The 14,476-nt window shown below is 56.4% G+C and overlaps 1 protein-coding gene across 2 annotated transcripts; it reads right to left on the bottom strand.

The window, feature by feature from the left end:
* Positions 1 to 65: 65 nt before the first annotated feature.
* CSDC2 (cold shock domain containing C2) lies at positions 66 to 14,167 on the bottom strand. Of its 2 annotated transcripts, none has more exons than XM_070790491.1 (4): positions 13,840 to 14,167; positions 3,722 to 4,020; positions 2,711 to 2,833; positions 66 to 1,953 (listed from the first exon to the last, which is right to left on the bottom strand). In XM_070790491.1, exons 2-4 carry the CDS (start codon positions 3,895 to 3,897, stop codon positions 1,791 to 1,793), a joined length of 462 nt encoding a protein of 153 aa, XP_070646592.1. In that variant the 5' UTR covers positions 3,898 to 4,020; positions 13,840 to 14,167; the 3' UTR covers positions 66 to 1,790. The 2 variants fall into 2 exon arrangements, with proteins under 2 accessions (XP_070646592.1, XP_070646593.1); XM_070790492.1 differs by lacking the exon at positions 13,840 to 14,167 and adding an exon at positions 8,121 to 8,214.
* Between the last annotated feature and the right edge of the window lie 309 nt (positions 14,168 to 14,476).

Below are 14,476 nucleotides of genomic sequence, written 5' to 3'. Positions count from 1 at the left end.
TTTGGGGTGTCGTCCCCCAGCCCCCTCCCCCAGGACCCAGATAGACAGGCAGCTCTGGGCCAGGCTGAGTCACAGTTGAGGGTTTATTGCCAGTGTCAGGAAGGATGGGGGATCCAGGAGTCTGGTGGGGGTCTCAGGAGGTCTGACTGGATACTGTGGGGCCATGAGTGGGGCGGCCCAGGGTTGCTGTTAACACAGTCTGCCTCCTGGTTGGTGCCTAAAAGGGGGGAGCCTACTCCTGGTGGGGGTGCGGGTGTCTTGGGGGTTCCCAGGAGTTAACCTGCACCAGTAAACCTTCCTCCGAGGAAGCCAGGGAGCCTGTTCCTCAGGTGAAAGGCTTCAGGCCTTGCTTGAGTAGGCCCAGCTCAAACTGGGGCCATTCTGAGTTTTAGGGGGCTGGCCAGTGCATCCTAACAGCTCTGGTCTTCCAGCCTCCGGACAGGGGTGGGGTACACATAGCTACAGGGCCGGGATCCTCCTAGACAGTCACTGACCGCATATCGTGGGCATTTGGGCCCCTCTTTTACTCAGACTGGGTCTCCTGAGGGTGACCCCCTGGCAAGACCTCCTTTGAACCCCGTTTTTTCCCCCACCAGGTGATGTGTTCTCTGGAAGGGAGTGTCGGGGGTGGGGGGCCACTACCCAAGAGTGCACACAAACCCGTCCTGGTCAAAGGGGAGAGGGCTGCCACGCATTTAAGGGATGGACAAGATGGGGACCACACCTCGGCCACTGGCCTGTGGGGGGCCAGCGGGAGCCTCTACCGCATGGCTTTGGGAACAGGGTCCAGCAAGGGGCCTGCAGGGCTGGTGGTCTCCCAGGCTAAGGGCTTATTCTGGTGGGTGCCCCTGCCCGGCCCTGCCTGAGGGGTGTGTGTGTGTCCACTGCTGGGTCCTCGCAGCTGTGATGGGTGGGCACGGGCTGAGCATCAGTGGGGTTTGTGAGTCAGGGCAAAGGGGGTGGCTCCGTCCAGGCTTGGGGCGCTATGCCCCCACCCCACTGAAGACCCTTAGCTCCAAGGAGGGCGGAGGCGGAGAGGCTCAGCGCGGCCCAGGGTGGTGGACGTGGCCTCAGTTTGGGGTTCACAGCCATTGCCAGGCTGCGGAGGAAGGGCTGGCCTTGAGCTCCCCAAACTGCCTCCTGCCTCTCCAGTGTGCTGGGGGGAAAGGAGGAAGGAGCCGGGGCTGGGCCTTGGCAGTGGGGAAGAGGGGCTGTCTGCCTCCTGGTTTCACCCTCTTCCCCTGCAAGAGGCCAGGGGGTTCTCCCAAAGCACTCACTGGCCTGGCTTCTGGGGGAGAGAGATCCAGGTCCCAGGGGGAGACCCCAGCCCAGAGGGGAAGATGTGAGTGGCACAGGTAGAGTCGCCCCCAACAACCCCGCCGGCCAGGCCTGAGGCAGAGGCGAGGGGAGCAAGCTGGTAGGGCAGGGCCCACCAATGCCCTGACTCCCAGCCCCAGGCCTGACACGGGCCCGCAGAGGCTCAGTGGACCCTGGGACGGGTATTAGGAGGGCAAGGGGGTCCTGTGCATATGTGGCGGGGAGGGGCAGGAGGAGAACGCAGATAAGCAGAGAAGGCAGGTCTGGTGGCTTCCGCCTCGGTCCAGCTCACACGAGGGTCACGGGGTGGATGGAGGCCCACACTCATGTCCACAAGCACAGACACACATGTTCACACCGAGGCCGCCCGGGGGACTGGCGCAGCCGGCACGGTGGGGCGCAGGGCTGGCTGCGGCCCGTCTACCCTGTGTGGCTCCCTCCCTCCCTCGGCGGCTGGCACAGGGGCCCCCAGCCTAGGAGCCCACAACCTGGCCGGACCACGTCTCGTGGGGAGTGTGTGGGGCCAGCTGGGTGAGCACCACCTCCACGGCTTGGAACTTCTGGTTCTTGGGCGGGATCGGGCACACCTTGTAGGTCACCTCGTCGCCTTCCACGGGCACGTACTCCCCCTCGATGCTGGTGCGGGGAGAGGGGTGTCAGCCCGGGAGAGGCCTCGTCCCTGGACAGCCCCTGTGGTCTGGCCTGAGGGCAGCCTCACCCTGGGCCTCCCGAGGCTGCGGAGCCAGAGCCAGACTCGTAAAAGAGAAATCAAAACCTCCCCTCGCGATGCTATAAAGCAGGGGTCCCCAACCTCTGGGATCTGATGCCGGATGATCTGAGGCGAAGCTGATAATAATAGAAGCAAAGCCCACGGTAAACGCAGTGTGCTGGAATCATCCTGACATCATCCCTCTCCGGTCCATGGAAAAATTGTCTTCCACGAAACCGGTCCCTGGTGCCAGAAAGGTTGGGGACCACTGCTATAATGTTCAGAGTGTGAGAGGACTCGGGGAGGTCCCCAAGGCTCAGGGCTCAGGGACTCCACAGGCCACACCTGGCATGAGGGCTGGGGTCCAGACCAAGACCACCCCGCCTCTCCTAGCCCCCCTCTGGGCTGAAAGGCCCAGAGGCTGGCCCAGCCCTCTAAACTCCCATGGTGTGGGAATAGGATCCAGGACTCAGGTGGTGGCTCCCAGGGCTTCTGGGGTTCCCCCTTCTCCACCTGGCCCCAGCCCTCCTCCACCCCTGCCCCTGAAGGCCCTAGGAGCAAAAAAAGCTGCCAGGACCACAGACTTCAGCCAGTGAGGGCAGAGGCCTAGGGAGGCATTTTGGAGGCACTGCTGGGACCCTGTAGCAGGGCCCAGCCGAGAATGGGGAGCTGGGAGGGACTCACTCAGACACGTGCACGAAGATGTCTTCCGACCCGTTCTCAGGGGTGATGAAGCCGTGGCCCTGTGAGCGTGAGAACTGCTTACAGATGCCCTTGAACACCGGGCCAGCTGAGGCACGGGCTGTCCTAAAGATAGGGTAGGAGGCTTGGACATGTGACCTGAGCATGCCACCCCCTGCTTCCCTGGACCACCCCCTACCCCAGCCCTCCTGCGCCCTGCCTGCAGAGCCTGCCTAGAAAACCCTCCCCGGAGCAGAAACCACCTATCGTGCGACTAGTTCAGTCCTCTCATCACCCCACTGGACAATAAGGAGACAGGCCCAGAGAGGGAAAACTGACCCCTAGACTGTAGCCCACCGAGCTCCTCTGTCCCTGGAATTCTCCAAGCAAGAATACTGAGTGGGTAGCCATTCCCTTCTCCAGGGATCTTCCCGATCCAGGTCTCCCACACTGCAGGCAGATTCTTTACTGTTCAAGTCGCCAGGGAAGCCCAGGTGGCTGGCACAAATCTCCTCTTCAATTTGACTCCCCCCAGTGACCTAATTCTGAAGGCCCAGGGCTGGTCTCTATCCAGCCTGCCCACCTCTCTCCAGAGGTCAGCCACGTGCCACGGCTCTTGGCCAGGCAGTTTCATCCAGCAGGAGTACCCAGCTTCCCTCCTCTCCTGATACATCTTCCAAGGCCAGCTAGGACATCTTCCCTGAAGCCCGATGCTGGGTCCTCACCCCCAACCCTGCCAACTGTCGTGAACTGTGGACAAACTCCCCCTGAATTATAAGCAGTTTGTGGACTGAGGTGTTGCCTTTTTTATCACTGGATCCCCTGGGGAAGGAGCTCCATACAGCTTGGTAGACTGAATGAATGAATGCTCGTGGTTACTAGAAGGTCCTTACACAGCTCCCCTGCCCTCGGGTGAGGACAAAAGGGGATGGTGGAGGAAGAGGCCGGACAGCCCCACCTGGAGCCCTGTCTTGGGAAAGATCAGTGGAGCCTGGGCGAGGGGCAGGTACTCACGCTGAATACGTCCTGGTCCGTTTGGTGGGCAGGGGACTGGGCAGGTCCCGAGATGAGACACTGCCTCGCTCCCAGACCCTGCTGCCCTCCCGGTGGAAGGGGAAGGTGGGCCAGACAGGGGACTTGGGGGAGTGCAGCGGGGGCACGACCGCGGGCGGCGTAGGCTCCGAAGTCATGGCGGGGCCAGCGGGAGAGCCGGGCGGGCTCCCAGGCGCAGGGGCCGGAGAAGGGCTTGGGCGTCCTGACGGGCAGGGCCCGGCCTGGCCCTGCTCGGCGGCCTCACCAGCCACAGGCTCCGTCTGGAAGGGGGGAGAGAGAGGTACAGGTGAGTGTGGTCCAGGGTGGGCAGCTTCCGGACACCCGTCTGGAGGGCTGGGCCTGCCTGCTGCTCCCAACCGTGAGTTCAGGCCACTCACAGCCCCTCCCTGACACAGGGTCCTCACCAGAAAGACAAAAGGGTCTTAGAACCTTGCTGCAGCCTGAACTGTGTTCTCCTAAAATTCACCTATTGAAATCTGAAGCCCTCAATGTGATGGTATTTGGAGATGGGGGCGTTTGGGAGGTAACTGGGTTTAGATGAGGTAAGGAAAGGGACTTTCCTGGTGGTCTACTGGCTAAGACTCTTCGCTCCCAATGCAGGGGGCCCAAGTTTGATCCTCGGTCAGGGAAGTAGATCCCACGTGCAGCAATTAAGAGTTCGCATGCCACAACTAAAGATTCCCAAGTGCTGCAACTAAGACCCGGAGCAGCCAAATAAATAAAAAAGTATTTACATGAGGTCAGGAGGGTGGGGCCCTCGTTATGGGATTGGTGTCCTTAGAAGGAGATACCCTTCCCTCCTCATGCCTGCCCAAGAGCTTGCCTCCCCTCCTCTTGCCTTGTGAGGACACAGCCAGCAGGGGGCGTGCGTGCGTGCTAAGTCGCTTTATTACTTTTCCACTCTTGCGACCCCCCTGGACTGTAGCCCGCCAGGCTCCTCTGTCCATGGGATTCTCCAAGCAAGAATATTGAAGTGGGTTGTCAGTCATTTCCTTCTCCAGGGGATCTTCCTGACCCAGGGATCGAACCTGCATCTCTTGCATCTCCCGTGTTGGCAGGTGGGTTCTTTACTGCTGAGCCACCTGGGAAGCCCTAGCACAGGGTGGTCTACAAGTTAGGAAGAGAACATTCCCCGGAACCAGACCATGCTGCCACACGGAACTTGGACCGCTAGTCTCTAGAACCGGAATATCTCCATGGAGATATTCACTAAATATCTCCGTGGAGCCCCCCGTCTGTGGTGTTTTGTTAATGGTGGACCGAGCTGACTGAGACTAACCACAAAGTCCTTCTAGCTTGTAGTTCAATTCTTCAACTTGGAGGCCTAGGAGGCGGGATGCACAAAGTGGCCGATGACCTGGAACAGTTTGGCACAATTACCAGCAGTTTCCAATCTATAGACCTGGGTCTGAATCTCAGCTTTGTCACCTGTAACCTGGTGACCTCAAGCAAGCCACTCAACAGTTTCAACATAGTGGGTGGGAGTGTGGGCTCCAGACCCCAATGACCTGGGTTTGAATCCTTCTCTAACTATTGGCTGTGCAGCCTTGGTCAACACTCATAGCCTTTGACTTGGTTTCCTGTTCTGTAAAATGGGAAAAGCATTGGTTCTTATTTCATAGAGAGATCACTGAGAGGATTAGATGACATTCTACATACTTAGAAGTAGGACTGGGGTATGGTGAGCTCTTTGTAATGTTGGAGATTTTTCCTTAGCCCCAGTTTCTTCCTCTCTAAAAGGAAGTTGAGAATGCTTACCGTGCAAAGGGACTATGGCTTCAATGATTTAGTGTGTGTGTGAGTGATAGCATTTGACATCTTGTAGATACCCGATAAATTGCTATTATCAATGCTAATCCATAGAAGTTCCCCTGACAGCAGCTCAGTGCCTGGATAAACTTAAAAAAAAAATCATTCTTTTTATTTTGGGGGGGCTGCATCGGGTCTTAGTTGGGCACGCAGGATCTTTCGTTGAGCGGTCAGGGTTAGTTGCCCTGAGTGTGTGGGATTTTAGTTGCCAAATCAGGAATCAAACCTGCATCTCTTGCATTGGAAGGCTGATTCTTAACCACTCTACCACCAGGGAAGTCCTTCGTCCTGTATTTTTCTCTGCGAAGGAAGAGAATGTAGTTACCCCATCCATGCACCCATTCACCCTCTGGGTCCCCTGGGATGGAAAACTCTTGGCTCCAAGAGACGCTAGACTATTTGTTGAGCCTGGAGCGGGTGGCCTGCCACAGCGGGGCCAGCAGGACGCCTGGACCAGGAGAGCTCCAGTTTCGCTGCATGTTAGCTGTTGGCTTGGGTAGCACTTCTACCAGCCTCAGCTTCCTCTTGAGAGTCCCCTGGACTGCAAGATCAAACCAGCTAATCCTAAAGGAAATCAACCCTGAGTACTCTTGGGTAGGACTGATGCTGAAGCTGAAGCTCCAATACTTTGGCCACGTGATGCAAAGAGCCAACTCATTGGAAAAGATCCTGATGCTGGGAAAGATTGAGAGCAGGAGAAGGGGGCAGCAGAGGATGAGATGGTTGGGTGGCATCACCAACTCAATGGACATGAGTTTGAGCAAACTCTGGGAGATGGTGAAGGACTGGGAAGTCTGGTGTGCTGCAGTCCATGGGGTCGAAAAGAGCAGGACACGACTGAGTGACTGAACAACAGCTTCCTCACCTGTACAACGGAGCTGAGAAACCCTGCCTCACTCCCTCATGGGCTATGGTGAGGCTTGACTAAGCAGGGATATAAAGACTTGCCCACGGCCCATGACATACAGGAGTGAGGGTGACAGGCTCTCCACCTCCTCGCCCCCATTCCTTCACTCCCCCACCACCCTGGGGCCAGAGGTGAATCTCTGAGCTAAGTCTATTTCTGACCTCCATCTCTTCTCTGCCCCCTGCAAACCCATAGTTTCCAGGGAAGAGTTTAAGATGCCTTCGGACTCTAGAGCCCTGCATGGACTGGAATAGCTGAGGAGTCACCCCCACTCAACTCCCTGGCAGGTCTCCTGGCCACTGTTCAATGTCCTACAGCAGGTGGGACTTTTCTGGGTCAAGGTGATGAGCTGGCTCTGCCGTCCCTGGGGGTGGAGATTCAGTGTCCTTCCCCCTCAGCAGGCCCCCAACACATCCCATCCAGCCCGCAGAGATGCTGTGGGGGCATGGGGAGGCAGACAGAGGGTCAGAATTGCCCCTCAGGGTCCTTCATGCTGAGGTGCGGTTTTTCTCTCTGAGCCCACCTGAGGAGGCAGGCAGGGGCCAGGTTTAGCATTTTTATCCCCATTTAGTTAACTAATTGAATTAATTAAATCAACCCTGAATATTCATTGAAAGGACTGATGCTGAAGCGAAAGCTCCAATACTTTGGCCACCTGATGCAAAGAGCCATCTCATTGGAAAAGACCCTGATGCTGGAAAAGATTGAAGGCAGGAGAAGTAGGGGACGACAGAGGATGAGATGGTTGGATGGCATCACCAACTCGATGGACATGAGTTTGAGCAAGCTCCGGGAGAGGGTGACAGACAGGGGAGCCTGGCATCCTGTAGTCCGTGGGGTCGCAAAGAGTCTGACACGATTGAGCGACTGAACAACAACAAGCTAATCAATTAACTTTTAAAAGCCAAGTATTGAACCTGCCCCCTTGGCAGTGAAAGAGCAGAGTCCTAACCACTGGACCTCCAGGGAATTCCCTTGTCCCCATTTTAGCGTGAAGAAAACGGAGGCTTCAAGAAGAAAAGCGATCACACAAAACTTGCACATGAATGTCCACAGCAGCATTATTCATAAAAGCCCCAAAGTGGAAAGAACCCAAAGGCCCATCCCCAGATAAAGAGATGAACATGTGGTTTATGTCTTTATGTGGTTCACCACGAAACAGAACATGATTCAGCCATAAAAAGAAATGAAGTTTTGATAGAGCTATACGACAGCTGGACTTGAAACCTTGAACCTTGAAGTCATGCTGCTAGGTGGAAGAAGCCAGTCATAAAAGATGACATATTACCTGATTCCACGTATGTGAAATGTTCAGAAGTGGCAAACCCATGGAGATGGGAAGATTAGTGGTTCTAGGGGTTGGGAAGGGCGAAGGAAAATGAGGAATGACATCTAATGGGTACAGAGTTTCTTTTTGGGGGTGATGGAAATGTCCTCAAGTTGACTATCGTGATGTTGCACAGCTCTGTAAATACACTAAAAGCCACTGACTTGTCCATCATAAACAGATAAATTATATAGTGTGGGAACGATACCTCAATAACACCGTTAGGGAAAAGGAAGACAGGCAGCAAAGCTACCCAGGATGACAGCAGAAAAGCAGGAGATGCCCTGGGGTGCACTCCTGGGTGCCCCCTACCCTACCTGGGTGAGGGTGGCAGGTGGCAGGGAGAGAAACTCGGCCTCCCTTTCTCCAGGAAGCAAGGCAGTCCTGGGCGGCCCACTGCACAGTTTTCCCAGGCCTGGTACTGTGCTTGGCAGTGACAGCCTGTGCTGGGAGGTCGCCGGGGGTGGAGGGGAGGGAAGGAGGTAGGGGAGGGGCTGAGGCGGTCCACAGCTGTTGCCAGGGAGATGCAGCTGAGCTGGGCCCTGCTCCGGCCAGCCAGGCCTCCGGACCCAAGACTGAATGAGCCTGGCTCTCAGGTTCCATGCGACGTGGGCAGTGGGGAGGGGTAAGGGGCACTATCCAAGGTAGGGGTGGAGGGCAGCCTCCTCCTTCCCCTACCGCAGTGGGCCAGGCAGCAGAGGGGAAGGGGAAGGAGATGGAATAACAGCAGCGATAGACATGTATGCCTTCCCACTCCCCATCCATCACCCCACCCACCCTGGGAGAAGGTGGGGAGTTGGCCTTCGGGAAGGATTTGGGGCTGGCATCTCCCCTCTCTCCTTCCTCTGCTAGAAAATGAGGATTACGAGAGCACCTCCTCCAAGGGCATCAGTGAGGACGACACGGGATGGAGTGTGGGAGCACTGAGTAGGTGCTAGATGAGAGGGTGCTCCTCCCAGGCAGGGTGGCTAAGGTGGGCACGGGCTGCAGGGGGAGAGGGAGTGGGTGAAAGGAGAGACCCTGGAGCCAAACCCACTCTTTATTCTCACCTCTCCTGTTTCCCCAAGGACTCGCCCACCCACTAGGTCCCTGCCCTGCCCCTCATAGTTTCTCCTTTCATTTAGTCCCTGTGTCAGTACTGTAAGGCTCTTGCTATTATGACCCCATTTTGTAGACGAGAAAACTGAGGCTCAGGGAGGCTGTCACTCACTCGGGGCCACACAGCAATTAATGTCTGAACCAGAGCTTGAACCAGGGCAGTCTGACTCGAGCCCTGGAGTGGGGAGTCAGGAGTCCTGGGTTCAGTCCTTGTATTGCTACTGACTTGCTGTGTGACCTTGGACAGAGTCTTTGCCTCTCTGATCCATGCCAGAGCCCTGGACTTGAAGAAGCTGCACAGTGCAGGGTAGCCTGGGAAACTAGAGAGAGCCAAACAAGGGGATGCAGAGCAAGCCTCCAGCTCAGATTCTTTCTCCAGAATGTTGCTGCAGAAGGGGCGAGGGAAGACAGGGCTTTGATCGTCTGAATGCTATATACAGTCTTTACAAAAAAGTCCTTTTTAAGTCTTTATTGAACTTGTTACAATACTGCTTCTATTTTATGTTTTGATTTTGTGGCCACCATTCATATGGGATTTTAGCTCACTGACCAGGAATAGAGCAGCACTCCCTGCAGTGAAAGGTGAAGTCGTAACCACTGGACTGCCAGGGAGTCTACAGAAATTATTTTCCATTTTTAAATCTCCCAGTTGCCGCAAAACGTTGAAATTACAATTGTGTCCATTTTACAAATGAGGAAGCTGAAGCTCAGAGAAGTGAAGTGACTTGCCCAAGGTCACACAGCAGGTAAGCAACAGAGGCCAGATTTGTCTGAAAGCAAATGGTGTCTTCCTCTGAGGATAAGTTCCCAGAAGAATTTTCCCTGAGAAAGCAAAGGGGAAATAACCGAGAGCAGAGAACTAGATGTGTTTGTAGAACATTTGGTTCAACTCAAACAGAGCTAGAGCCTGACCCCCAAGGGATTTGGTGTGCCTGCCTGGGGCCATCTCTGGCCTGGAATGATGCCCTTCAGAACTAGCAGCTGGAGGGCAAGAGGACAGCCTGAGTCCCAGATGACCCAGGATTGACTCCTGGCTCTAGAGTGTCCTAGCGGGGTGACCCTCCCTCAAAACAATATATTTATTTATTTAGATATTTGGCTGTACCAGATCTTAGTTGTGGTCTGTGGGATCTTTAATTGCAACATGTGGGATCCAGTTCCCTGATCAGGGGTCGAAGCCTTAGCACCCTGCATTGGGAGCTTGGTGTTTTAGCCACTGGACTATCAGGGAAGTCTCAACACTTCCTCTTTGAGACTCACTCTGGTGGTGGTTTACTAAGTCGTGTCCAACAGTCCATGGACTCTTGTGACTCCGTGGACTGTAACTTGCCAAGCTCCTCTGTCCATGGAATTCTCCAGGCAAGAATACTGGAGTGGGTTGCCATTTCCTTCTCCAGAGACTCAGTCTACCCATCTGTCAAATAGCGTGAATCATAGTCCCTGTCCAGGTTCCAAGAGGAGCCAAGGAGCTGTGTCAGTGGTGCCCCTGAGAGTATTTTGGTTCTGACCCTGCCAGCCAAGCTCCTCTTCATTTCCCTGCATGAAGATCAAGCCCCAGAAGTTCCGCAGACAAAAGGCCAGGGGAGGTAAAAATAAAACATCAGAGCTGTTCAGAGATAACCCTAGGCAAGGTCCTGATATAGCCTCATGGTGCTGTGAATGGTGATTCAGCCACATCAGCAGGTGACCATCAGCCTGGTGCTGGGGCTCCTCCAATTATCCACTCCCCCAAAAGAACTGGGCAGGAGATGGCTGTCAGAGTCTTCTGCTGACCCTGTGAATCCCTTTCCTTTTGGGCAGGTCAGGGAAATGAAGCTGGCTCAACCACCCGGTGCTGTGTGACCTAGGGCAAGCACCTGCCCTTCTCTGGGCCTCAATTTTCTCCTCGGCTACATGAATCATCATTGATCCAGATGACGCATGAGGGTCACTCCACCTCTCCTCTGAGGTTGTCAAAAACACATGCTTAACTGAGTGTGATTGCCAGGCACTGGGACAACAAACAGGAGAAGAGACAACCCTGCCTTGAGAGAGCCTGGGTCCGGTGGGGAACAGACAGACAAGCAGAACACAGGGTGGTTGGTCACGGCAAGATCATGGCCACCATCGATGGATTAGTAACCACGTGCCAAGAGGCGTGCAAGCGCTTTGCCCCCTTTCCTCATTTATTCCTCACAACAGCCCTACAAGGTAATTATCATTATAACCCCATTCTTCAGAGGAGTAAACTGAGGCCCAGAGAGGTGAAGAGTCTTGCTGGGGTCACACAGCCAGTTGGCGCACGCACTTTAGCACCCTAGGTGGGGGCAGGACAGAGGCCTCAGGCAGGAGGGAGGGAGGGAGGACCTGCCGGTCCCTGCAAACTCCCGCCGCCCCTGCAGAAGGAAGAACGGGGCTTGGGGTTCTATTCCTGGCTTTGTGCTGACTCAGACCGTGACCTTGGGTGAGTCACTTGCCAACTACGGCAAGCTTAAAAACAACTCCCTCCATAAAAGCATCCCAGCCCAAGCCCCCACTGAAAAGGAGCAGACAGTGGGAGGCGTGGGTCCGATGACTTAGGGGGAAAGACAGGGAACACAGGGTGATGGGGGAAGGGCTTTCTGGACTTTGAAGTCTTACCCAGGATGGGCCTGAGGAGGGCGAGGAGACAGCCTCAGGACCACCAGGCAGACGCCAACTCTTCCCCAGTGCCCCTGCCCTCTCCCAGCCTCTCAGACACTCCTTAAAATACATCAGTGCCAAAGCTGCTGGAGCAGCTGGAGGTGACCTAATTAAACCTGGTTCTTTCCCTCTCCCACAGCGTGTGTGTGTGTGTGTGTGTGTGTGCGTGTGCATATGTGTGTGTGCGTGTGTATGGGGTGGGGGGGCACTGCCCCAGCCAATACTCGAGCTTAATTGAGACCCTTTAACTCTCCTCCTTGTCATGTCCCCAGGTTGCCCTGGAGGGCTCCTATGATTAAGGCCTTTGGGCTTCGTGGGCATTAGTGAGGGTATGGATGCCAGGATGGGCACCACGAGACAGCCCTGCTCACATCCCAGCCCCGCCGGGCTGTATGACCCTGGGCAAGTTGCTTTCCCACTCTGAGCCCTCCTTGGAAAGAGGAATGGACTGGTCAAAGTCATACTTAAGAGTGGCTGAGCTTGAACTCAAATCAACGGGACCCATGGGATTTCCAGCATGCCAGGCCACTTATCCTGGTGCCCATCATTTCGCTGGCTTGGGGCAGGGGGAAGAGCCGCCCCATTGCTTCTTGCCTCCCATTGTAATGGTCTGCGTGGACAAAGGTCCGAATTGCCCCGAGCCCTCCTCTTCCCCCGAGTCTTCGGGTCCTGGCCGTGTTAGTTGTGACCAGTGTGATGAGCTCAGCCAGGCCCTGAGCGCCCTCTGCTGGTGCCACTCCGGGGGACTTGCCTCCAGGCCAGCCTGCGGGTTTCCTTCCCTCAACAGCCAGCAAAGTGGGACCCCCAAGTTCCTCCTAGGGCGGCTCCCTTCACGGCCAGCGGACTTCCGTGACCACTGCCCATCCCCTCTCGCCAGGCCTGGGAGAAAGCTCTGTGACCAAGATTGTCCTCTGGCCTCTCCCAGGCCCTTGTGAGCTGGTTCCTACTTACACCTGTCTTTTCTTTTTGGTTTTTTTTTGGAGGAGGGTCAGACAGACCCAGAGGGGTGGGGCAAATATGGGAAATAGATGTTTTTTGAAAAGACTTCAAGGAAATGCTGGGGGGAGGAGAGATCCAGAATTTGGAGGACTCAGAGGCTTCTGAGATAGTCATGTTTGCAGGACAGGCTCCCCATCCCCCAGGGGGCTGCAGACAGCCCCCTTCCCAGGGAGAGGCCTCCCCTGGAGCCCATCCAGGCAGGCATGCTGCCAGGCTCTCAGAAAGGTGGCCCACCCTCCACCCGGGTGCACTTCCTCCTCCCCTCCCCCAGCCCCAGCGGATGCAGCAGTTCACAGTCTGTATTTATTATTGTTCTCGCTCCCCGCGGCCCCCTCCCCTCTCCCTGAGAAGAGTCTGCAGGCTGGCAGATTGGCAGGAACCTGCTGTCTCCCTTGTGGGTGCCAGCATCACCCCTTATCTCCGCCTGGACTCCTTGTGCCAGGGTCAGGCCACTTGGGGACTTGGCACTACTACCCAAGGCTGCCTGAGTCCCTGAATGCCATGGCAGGGGACCCAGTGGACCCTGGCTGATCACCCCTGCCCTCCAGGGACTGCGCCTGGCAAGGGTGGAGGTCAGCGCGAGACCAGCCTGCCTGGGAGAGGAGTGGCCTTGGGAGAAGCGAAAGCTCCTGGTGGGGATGGCTCCCAGGCCACGGGGAAATAATAGCGTGGAGCCGCCTCTCCAAGCCAATTAGCCCAATTATCCCCAACACCTCACGGAAGAAACAGAGTCAGGATGAGACAGCTGCTCCAGGTCCAGCTGTCTGCCTGCCACCCCACCCCCGCCCCCGAAGGTCCCTCCCTGGCCCCAGCCCCAAATTCCAGGGGGAACGATCCATGTCGCTCCCTGCTGCACTCCGCTTTCAGTGTCTGGTAGGAACCCAATTATTTTCCAGTCATTCTCTCCCCCCTGGTTCCCAGACAGGAGGCTGCGGCTACGGCTTGGCAGGTGTCTGCTGTTCTCTGCCTCTTGAGCCAGACACAAGTCCCAGACACACACACACACAGACGCCCTTTCACAGGGAACCACGCAGCCTCAGCTTCCCTTGGGGGCCAGGCAGAGCGAGGGAGGGGGGCAGGATGGCCGGGTGGGCTCTTCCACACTCACACATGCCTGCCTCTCCTCTGTAAACTGGACTGGGCTGGGCCAGCCCAAGGGGAGGGGGCCCACCTTCCCAGAGCCTCCCCCTCTCACCATTGCACCTCCCTCTGCCCCCCATCGTTAAAGCCAGTTTCCAGGGCTGGAGCGCCCGACGTCCCAGGGTCCTAGCCCCTTACCTCTCCCTGGCGGCCGAGGTCCCACACAGCCTCCTGCAGCCGTTCAGACTCCGTCTCTCTCTGGCGTGCTTGGAGCTGATGAGCAGGGATGGGTCTGAGAGATGTGCTGTGTGTCTGACTCTGTGTGTGTGTGTGTGTGTGTGTGTGTGTGTGAGCATGCGGCACCTCAGGCCCCTCACTCACTCACACACGCCTTCCTCCTGACGTCAGGAAGAGCAGGAGGGAGGGACCGGGGTGGGAATTTGTACTCCCTGCTTAAAGGGACACCGGGCCCCTGAGTCAGACACGGGCAGTGTGAGAGAGTGAGCTGCGTCTCTCGGGGCCTCCGAAGCTTCTTTTTCTGGAAAGTGGCTTTTATTGCCAGGCCAGGGTATAATTTGCCCTGCCAGGTGGGAGTAGCTGCTGAGGAATGCAAGGGGGAAGAGCTTGGGGACAGCCTGCATTCCTGGCAGTTAGAGAGCAAGGAGGGTGGTGAGTGTGTGTGTGTGTGTGTGTGTGTGTGTCTGCCAGGAGGCCGTGGGGTGGAGGGTGAGTCTGGAAGAGTGGAGGCCGCATCAGGGCCCCAGGGACTTGCCATCCGCCCTCTCCCTTCTGTCCCCTCAGCAGAGTGGCCCCTGCCCTCCACTGCTGTCTCCCT

The sequence above is a fragment of the Bos indicus genome, chromosome 5 (assembly GCF_029378745.1).
Source record: "Bos indicus isolate NIAB-ARS_2022 breed Sahiwal x Tharparkar chromosome 5, NIAB-ARS_B.indTharparkar_mat_pri_1.0, whole genome shotgun sequence".
Lineage (NCBI taxonomy): Eukaryota > Metazoa > Chordata > Mammalia > Artiodactyla > Bovidae > Bos > Bos indicus.
Note: the sequence above shows the minus strand (reverse complement) of the source record. Positions and strands in the feature narration are given on the sequence as shown.